Source organism: Zingiber officinale, chromosome 2A (genome assembly GCF_018446385.1).
Source record: "Zingiber officinale cultivar Zhangliang chromosome 2A, Zo_v1.1, whole genome shotgun sequence".
NCBI classification, from domain to species: Eukaryota; Viridiplantae; Streptophyta; class Magnoliopsida; order Zingiberales; family Zingiberaceae; genus Zingiber; species Zingiber officinale.
In genome coordinates, this window is record NC_055988.1 from 40,252,952 (window position 1) to 40,262,536 (window position 9,585).

Below are 9,585 nucleotides of genomic sequence, written 5' to 3' on the forward strand. Positions count from 1 at the left end.
ATGCATGTATTTATGATATGCTGTGTGCCCAAATTTTACATACCATTATGATGAGCTGTGTGCCCAAAATTCTATATGGTATGATATGATAAGAAATACGATGTGCAAGAAATGATAAGAATCATAATATGTATGACATGCTACTTTACTTTATATGGCTTGTACCAAGGGTGGGCTCCATAAGCGCCCCGGGGTCGATGGACTAAGAAACGGGCCTCGTTAGGAATAGACTCCTAAGTGCCCCTAGGTCGATGGACTAAGAAACGGGCCTAGTATGTATGCCTTGTAGGGTTCAAGACTTGCTACCTTGGACCTACATGGGACGCGCACATTTATGTATGTGGTACAAGCCGGGGCCCTAACCATGTTATGATTATGTTTAAGTATGTAAGTAAAAAGTTTTTCAAAGGACATGCTGCATATATTATTGCATGAATCATGTTTTTGAAAGTCATCTCGCATAACACATTATGATTATGTTACGATATACCATGATGCCTATGATTATTTTATGTTATGTTAGGATGAACCTTATGATTATGTTATGATATGTTATGATCATGATTATGTTATGCTAGAATGCACTTTATGACTTTATTAGGATATGTCATGATACCATATGATTATGTTATGATATGATGCTTCTATACATGATATGATGAGTTGTCTTTATGCTTTTTGCCTTGAAGCTTTATTTATGCTATACGGTTTTTGTGAGTAGGAAAGGATCTTACTGAGCCTTGAGTGCTCACAGCTTACTTTCCTTGTACCACAGATAAGGGCAAAGAATGGATGTACTAAGGGAGCAGCAGGAGGGGGCAAGGAGGACGTGTGTAGTAGTGTCTTGGCTAAAGAGAAAGACCTGCTTCTAGTTAATAAGAATTATGTTCATGTTGTTTCTTTTATGACTCTATGACACTTCATCATGCTCTTTAGTATTATGGGTTAAATTTATGTTAAGCATGTTATGTGACTTATATGATAGGTAGTTAGCGATGATGATTTGAAAAGTAAAAGAAAATTTTAAAAAGGAAAAAAACAAAAAATATATATACTATAGATAAGACTTCCGTTGTTTTAAGAAGAAAGGATAAGTAACTCCCGTCAGCTTAAGCAGGAAGGGGCGGGGCGTTACACGGTGAGATGGTAAATTAGGAAAATAAATAATTATTTTAAATATGTTCTTAATTTTTTATACTTGGACTCTAAGATACCTAAATTTTTTTTCACATTAATCAAGGGGGAGGGAAAAGGGAGTTAAATTAAATATTTTTATTTTCAAATGTCAAAGTATTTTTCAAAAGGATGTAAGATATCTTTATTGGCATGAGACCTTTTGGGGAGAGCCCAAGAGCAAAGTCAAGAGGGCCTAGTTCCAAAGTGGGCAATATCATGTCATTGTAGAGATATGTGAACGTTCTTCGGTCGTAACAATTGGTATCAGAGTGAGGTCGCTCTTCACTGAACTAATTGCCGGAAGAAGCACAAGCCATGATCCAAGATCAAACCATGTGGGTGAAACTTTGAACGAAGTAGGGGAGACCCTGAACATGTTAGTGACCCGATGCTCAAAGGGAGACCCTAAGCAAGTCAAGAGTGACTCGATACTTAAGGGGGACCTTGTGGTCCTGTATTTGAGGGGAGATTATTAGAGTTGTAAGGTTGCAAATATAATCTCACATTGAAAATACATGGAAAAAATCATGAATTTATAAGAAAAAAATATCTCCATTAATATACGATCTTTTGGGTAGAACCCAAAAATAAAACGATGAGGACTTAGGTCAAAATGAATAATATCATATAATCATGAAGATATATGAAATCTTTTGATCCTAACATATAACACCATTATCTTATATAGAGAGTAAAGGGTGATTTTAATTTCCAAAGAACGAACCTCTTTCCTCTTCACTTTATAACAAGTGTCATCGTGTTGCATCTTAGCTCGAAAGTGATTAGACTTAAGCTTGACCGTGTGTCGGGTTGACTTGAGTTGAACTTTGAAGAGTTAGTCTAGTTTGACTTGAGCTCGCTCTAAGTTAGACTGACTTGACCTAAGCTCCGGATTGAATCAGACTGACTGAGCTCCGCATTGACCGAGTCCATGTGGCTCATGGCGTTCTTGCCTCATCAAAAGCTAAAGCTAGTTCATTTATATTCCATGTCAACCACAAACGTCAATCATACCACAAAGCCACAGCATTATTTGCTCAAACACTGGACCTTGCAATGCCAACTTGTTTAGTGCTCCTCTCAGATAATCTTCTTCCAGTAACAATGTAATATTTAGTTGTAGACAAACTTAAGCATAACTTGCCAAATCATCAGCCAAATATCCAACAATATCCCAATTCTTGTTCGTTCAAGCAAACTAATTCTTTTCTATGTGACATTAAAGATTCCCACATGAACCAATGTTATTTCTCAAACAATCAATAAACTGACACATGATTCCGACAATAAATAAGCATATAAAGTTTCACTAGTCTCTACCAATATGGTAGTGCTTATATTTAAATGAGATTCAGTCCTTGGGAAGTTTAGTCTCTAGTGAAAAAGCCTTGGAGTGAAATGGAGAGAAAATTCACACAACCAACCCAAAAAGTTGGGTTGAAGTATTTGTGAAGCTACACTTTATTGAAGTTGAACAAGATCTTTGGCTTGAAAGTACTTGTGAAGCTTCAATTTTAAGTATCTATAATCACATTGAGATCAATTCCAAAACAATGTCATCCACATCAACTACAATCACAACAATTCCGTTTTCATGTTTCTTCAAAACAATAATTAGAACAATATGGAATAAAACCAAAATTAGGCAGATAATGTCATCAAAGAACTTTATCAGCAACCGAAGATGATGGTTCCTATACCATACCATGTTGAAATAAGCTTTTTAATTTATACTTTGATACACTAGACTAATACAAATTTTATCTAAATCCTAGCAACAACAAAGTAAATGGTGAAAGAAACCCTGGACATCATTATAAATGTGCCCATATAAAATGATTTTAATGACCTCAACAAGTGAACTAATACAGCAAGATGAAACAAACCTGACAAGAATATAAATTACCAAGATAAAAGGATCTAAGAAAGTCGCCCAATCAATAATATACCTTAAGTTAGGAAGTTGTCTATAAGACCTTGTTTTTAAGTTCATGGTAAGTAACAGAATTACATTGCAATAAAAGATGGGCATGAAACCATAAAAAACAAAATACAAGAAAATAAAAACTTGTTGGTGTTACACATGTGCCTGCATGTTTTTCATCCACCAGTTCCAGTATTTAAATAGAGAACAGAAGGATCTAGTAAAATGCAAGTCGGGACCTTGTTAGAAGCCAACAAAGATATTCCATCGACCCATAGCAAAATGCACTATTAATAAATAAGAAAGTATAAAATTTTCCAGGGATTCTTGTATGCCCTCAAATTCTTTCTTTCATCATTTGAATCCACTTGAGAATGTAACACTAGGTCCCCATCCGAATAATAGTTGGGGGTCATCAATTCATCAGAATCAGCCTCTTCCTCTGAAAGAGCTATTGATTTATTAGCTTGAGATGAGCACAGATGTTCTTCATTAGACATCTGCATATGTATCATTGGTAGCTAATCAGAAATCATCTTTATCTGATTGATCACTAGAGATTTCACCAGTTGAAGAGATAAAAGAATCAACAGACGAATCATGACTAGTTGATACAGCATTTCCTAACTCAGGTGAGTGTAGCACTTTTGTTGTTCTAAACTGTGAATTTCCCTTAGCATCCCCATATACAAAATCAGCATTGCGGGTGTTTGGATCACCATAAAGTGCTACATGTCGGTAGTAAAGTTCGAGCTCCTTCTCAGATATTGAAATGAAGCGCCTAACTGTATCAAGTGATTGTTCATACTTGGACTTTTCAAGTGCCTGAAAATCAACAGTGAGGACTGTGAAGAAACAACATATTGTCACATGAGCATCCATTTTCCATGACTCTGGTCATGTAAATCTATCAGAGGGAAAATAGAATTCATGGAGAGTTTAACATGTATGAAATATTGTAGATGTCTAAATATTGATACATTTTTTCTGGTTTTCATAGCCAAATGCAGCATTTACCCATGTGATCTGTGGTAGGATTCAACACATGTATACATGTGACAAGTACAGTGAAAAGAACAAAAAATGAAATAAAACATATAAAAGGGATGAGTTAAGATACATACTTTCTTCTTGGACAGTGTGTCAATGGGTGACATAACTTCAGGTTGAACATAGTTCTTTCCCCGATAAAATATTATCGTGTCTTTTCCAATAATCTGGATGGGTACCCCACCACTCAACCTCTCCAACTCTTCTGCATACTCATGAACTTGACCAGGTTTACAGGGCTTGCAGATGACCTTAACTGTCTCATGCTTTTTCCAATGCAAGTGCATATTCAATATTACACCACCAAAGATACCTCGCCTTCCCACAGGTACATAATTGGACTTTTTTTGAGCAATCTTTTTCAGGTAAAAGCGTTCTTCCCCTGACAAATCTTCTGGTTTGATCTCTGGGCCTTGACTTTTCTGAATTTCATATTTCCTTAACTTTTCAATCAACAATGCTTCTTTAATTTTGGCCTTCAATTAGAACGAAATGATCTATATCATTAGCTCCAATAAAAAAAAACCATGTTACTGGTGCAACATTTGAGAAGAAATTGAACAAAAAAGAGAAATTGATAGTGTCCAACTATTATTGAACTAATGGCATAATCAACCTGCAATGGAACAAGAATTCGGATTGAAAATGATATTGTTCCCAGTTGATCGAGCACGAGTTTGATTACTTAAGCCTGTTTCTGAAGCCAAATATATAAATTTCTAATGTATTGGTGGTAAGTTGTAGCGGGGCATTATACTTTACTAGAGGTGTTAATATCCATCCTTAAAACTAGAGAAAGATAACAACCAATAATTGTTTAAGAACATATTTAACAATTGCTAACATGATTATATTCCTAAGGATCATAAAAGAAACACAAACTCCCCCGTCACAAAACTAAACAAATTAAGAATCCATTTTAATGAACACAAACTAACATATCCGAATTTCAGCAAAAAGTTAACACGCTACAGAAATCAACAATATAGGAAAGGCTATATATCACAGACTGTTAACGAAATAACAACAAAGAAGATTCGTGAGGGCCGTAGAGCTTGAAATGCAGTAAATTACGTATCTAGCTGCTCTGAATAAACAATCAACTCGAGCAACCTAAAGAAAGAAGTAGAAAAGATTAGAAAGTCGAACAGTAAACCTTTTCAATCTTATACTTGATCCGATCCTCCTGGGAGGGAAATCTATCCTTCTTCTTACCCTTAGGTCGGATCCGTCGCGGGTCTGCCTTATTCGCCTCCTTGCGCTTCCGCTTATCCCGCTTCCTTTGAAGCTTCAGCCTCTTCTTGGTCCGATACTTCTCCTTGGGGGGCTGATCGATCTCGTGAATCTCGAACCGTGGTTTGCCATCGGGGAGGACGAGATTGGCGGAGCCGTAGCTGAAGCCACGGGCACCCCAGCATGTGTCGAAGGAACCGAGAGAGGGAACATGAGAGCGGAGAGTGAGGGTAAGGAGAGGAAGAGGGGAGGGGGGAGGCGGGATGGGAGCAGAGCGAGGGAGGAGGAAACGAGGATGACGAGACCTTTGAAGTACTTTTGACAAAGAGAGAGCAGCACGGCTTCCCATCACACGGCGTTTCTTCTGCGTTGCCCACGAACCCAACTGAAAACGTAAAGGGGTCGATCTGCCGGGGACGCCAGTCAACCGGTCTGGCCTAGCCGGCTCAGTTCTGCTCGGTGCGTCTCAAAATGTCTTTGAATTATTTTTTTTTCAATTTTTTATATCCATCAAATTATTTACCCTCAATTAAGCTTTAATAACCAAAACTTCAATGGTCATACAATTCCACCACACTCATGCTCAATTTACTTAGAAGGATAGATTCATAAACTGAGGTATGAAAAACTTTCTGTTATTTATTTGATAACGGAGAATGGATTATTTATTCTTTTTTCTCATTTGTTTGTTATGAAAATATAGACAAATGGATTCACGAATCCATTCATTGATCAATTTGCTAATAAATTTTTATCCATCCAAAATTAGGTGAAATGTATTTCTTCTCTTCCCGTCGTATCTCTCGTGTCCTTATCCTCGTGTGAACAGATGGATTATTTATTGTTTTCGTCGTTTATTAGTTATGAAATAATAGATGAATGGATTCATGAATCCATCCGTTGATCAATTTGTTAACAAATTTTTATCCATCCAAAATCGGGTGGAATGTGTTTCTTCCCTTCCCGTCGTATCTCTTATGTCCTCCTTGTCCTGAGCCTCGCGTGAATGAAATTTCCTTCCCATTTGGAGTTAGGGTTCTTGTTTCAGCTTCCTTTCTTATCGATGTAGTTGAGTCCACCCGCACGCCACACACCGCCGCCATTCGATGAAGCAGAGGAAAAAGAGGAATCAACAACCTAGCTAGACTGATGCTAGTTTTAGCCACGGTCACGCAACGCGATAGTAACCACAATTGTTCCTCGATTCGTCACCCGTTCGCCACCGCCGGTCAGTGAAGTAGAGGAAAAAGAGGAATCGACGGCCTTGCCGGACCGATGCTAGTTCTAGCTCCCCAACAAGCGCCGCCTTTGCGCCAAGACACCCCTCCTATCCTCTCGATTGACACTCTCCTCCTCCCCATTCTCTATATTTTTTTATTCATTTCTTGTGTATTTGTTTTAGTCTTCTTCCTCTGATTCTGTAGATGTTTATCCGATTGTCTTTAACGGTGAACTATTGGCTCCGGTGTAGTCGTAGTCTCTTTACGACTATTGGAGCTATCGAGGATTGCTGCTGGAAAGGATGCAAACTGAAATTGTTGAGGTTAGTGTTTAACACTATCTCCGTAAAACGATATTGCTCTACTACAGGTGCTAACGGATAACAGCAATTCATTTCCAAGATACAACGACGTTGTCTCGGAGTAATAGCATTACAAACTTCGAGACCGACGAACCTTCTCGTAGTCTTTTTGGACTCTGAATGCAGAAGAAATGAAGCTACACTTAGATGCTTGGATGGGTTGATTGAATGAGTGAGTTTTTCCAACATTTGGGGGTTCTTCTTATACCAAGTGAAGAGGTGAGGTATCCTTCGGTGAGGACTCATCTGGACCGTTTAATCTAGAGGAGTGCATCCATTCAGATTGCACTTGATCTAGGCCTTTAGATTTGAAAAAGGTTGTAACCCTTTCATATAGCCTCTGATCTCAGCCGTTGGATCAAAAAGTTGTATCTTTCCATATCCCTTCTAATCTTAGCCGCCAGATTAATCCTTTCAGTCTAATGCTTCAGATTAGATCCCATCACTAATGATTCGATCGCGACTCTTCGCGATCAACGCTCTAGATCGCATCACTTGCGATCTATCACCATCTTAATTCCAATGGTTGCCACTCATTTGCCTGAGTGAGTTTTTCCAACATCTGAGGGTTCTTCTTATACCAAGTGAAGAGGTGAGATACCATTTAGTGAGGACTCATCTGGACCATTTAATCCAGAGGAGTGCATCCATTGCAGATTGCACTTGATCTAGGCCTTTAGATTTGAAAAAGGTTGTAACCCTTTCATATAGCCTCTGATCTCAGCCGTTGGATCAAAGAGCTATATCTTTCCAAATCCCTTCTAATCTTAGCCACCAGATTAATCCTTTCAGTCTAATGCTCCGGATCGCATCACTTGCGATCTATCACCATCTTCGATCCAATGATTGCCACTCGTTTGCCCAGTCAACATTCCGGTCATCTCTCCCTACACGTACCCATGAAGAGGTGAGGTACCATTTGGTGAGGACTCATCTGGACCGTTTAATCCAGAGGAGTGCATCCATTGCAGATTGCACTTGATCTGGGCCTTTAGATTTGAAAAAGGTTGTAACCCTTTCATATAGCCTCTGATCTCAGCCATTGGATCAAAGAGTTATATCTTTCCAAATCCCTTCTAATCTTAGCCACCAGATTAATCCTTTCAGTCTAATGCTCCATATCGCACCACTTGCGATCTATCACCATCTTCGATCCAATGGTTGCCACTCGTTTGTCCACTCAACATTCCGGTCATCTCTCCCTACACGTACCCGTGTCACGTCATGCCTGAGTAGTCAGGTGATATGTTACCACCACCTGGAGCATAAATTTAAGCTCCTCGCGATGATATAAAGTGCAAAGTGCGCCAAGAAAGTGCCCATTGCGTTCATGCACGCATGGCGGGCTCACAGGTGCGAGCACCTGCTCTCCCATGGGAAGAGGGCACCTTGTGCTTTTTGTGTTAACTCCAATAATACATCAACATATATAAGGAGACAATCTCTCCTTGTTCTTTTAGATGTGGGACTATTCCCCATCTACTAATTTTGGGCTTCACTTTAAATAATTAATTTCTCATTCATCCGTAATCGATTTTGAGCAAATCAATAGTCTGGATTTATCTACACGAAACGTAGATTTCAAATTTGAAGTCAATTCTGACTTTCATCGACTGATGGCACCTCATTTTTCCATTCGAAAAATCATATTCCAACAATCCCCCACATGAATGGAAATTTATGTATACATGCATGCTGGCACCTTTTCAGGAGTCTAATCGATAAGTCAATGCATCGAGAGAGGTAACTTGTGGCTTTGAACCTTCCGTAGTAGAATGTTATTGAGCATACTAGGCTGCGCAGTGAACTTGATTTCTTGAACTACTCAGCTGTTTGTGTATACTAAGATAATAACACCCACACAGAGACTTATCTCACCTACTTTTTGGTTCTCATGGTTGGTTCCATTTTAGCCATGGACACTATCTTGTATTCATGAGTGCTTCATTGAAGCGGTCTGTCTTCACACTCACATAGGTGACACTTTTATCAAGAGTATCCTACCATACTCTACCTTATAAAGGTATTGAAGTCAATAAAATCATAAGCTTAACCTCACTACATGTGATAGGACAACACAAGTTCATCCTAGGATTGGGATAGAGATAATATATCTCGTTTGTTGTAACACAACTTCTGTAACTTTGTTGTCCCATTGAACCAAGATCTTGTGATCTCCAATCAATAAGGTTGGGTTACCGCTATAGTCATTTTAGTTGTAGATTTTTAATCTCATTCCTCTCGATGAGCAGTATATTTGATCTCGACTTAGCCCCTTCGTAAGAGGATCTGCCAAATTATCTTTGGACTTGACATAGTTGATTGCAATCACTCCGTTCGAGATCAACTTCCGAATGGTATTATATCTGCGACGTATATGTCGTGACTTACCATTATACATACTACTCTGTGCTCTTCCAATTGCCGTTTGACTATCACAGTGTATAAGTACGGCGAGCATAGATTTTGTCTAGCTCGGAATATCTTCCAAGAAATTTCGTAGTCATTCAGCTTCTTCATCTGATTTGTCTAGTACTATAAACTTGAATTCCATAGTTGATTGAGCAATGCATGTCTGCTTAGTGGATTTCCAAGATACCGTTCCTCCACCGATTGTGAA

The 9,585-nt window shown here is 38.6% G+C and overlaps 1 protein-coding gene across 1 annotated transcript; it reads right to left on the bottom strand.

Moving 5' to 3' along the window:
• Positions 1-3,131: 3,131 nt before the first annotated feature.
• Positions 3,132-5,758, bottom strand: LOC122041052 (uncharacterized CRM domain-containing protein At3g25440, chloroplastic-like). The gene is made up of 3 exons (XM_042600592.1): positions 5,307-5,758; positions 4,225-4,626; positions 3,132-3,925 (listed from the first exon to the last, which is right to left on the bottom strand). Exons 1-3 carry the CDS (start codon positions 5,730-5,732, stop codon positions 3,626-3,628), a joined length of 1,128 nt encoding a protein of 375 aa, XP_042456526.1. The 5' UTR covers positions 5,733-5,758; the 3' UTR covers positions 3,132-3,625.
• Between the last annotated feature and the right edge of the window lie 3,827 nt (positions 5,759-9,585).

Excerpts from the sequence above, each read along its gene's own strand:
- LOC122041052 (XM_042600592.1), bottom strand. The coding sequence starts at position 5,732 with ATGGGAAGCCGTGCTGCTCTCTCTTTGTCAAAAGTACTTCAAAGGTCT. Across the intron at positions 4,627-5,306 it reads TCAAGTATAAGATTGAAAAG|GCCAAAATTAAAGAAGCATT; the intron begins GTTTACTGTTCG and ends TTCTAATTGAAG. Across the intron at positions 3,926-4,224 it reads ACACACTGTCCAAGAAGAAA|GCACTTGAAAAGTCCAAGTA; the intron begins GTATGTATCTTA and ends GTTGATTTTCAG.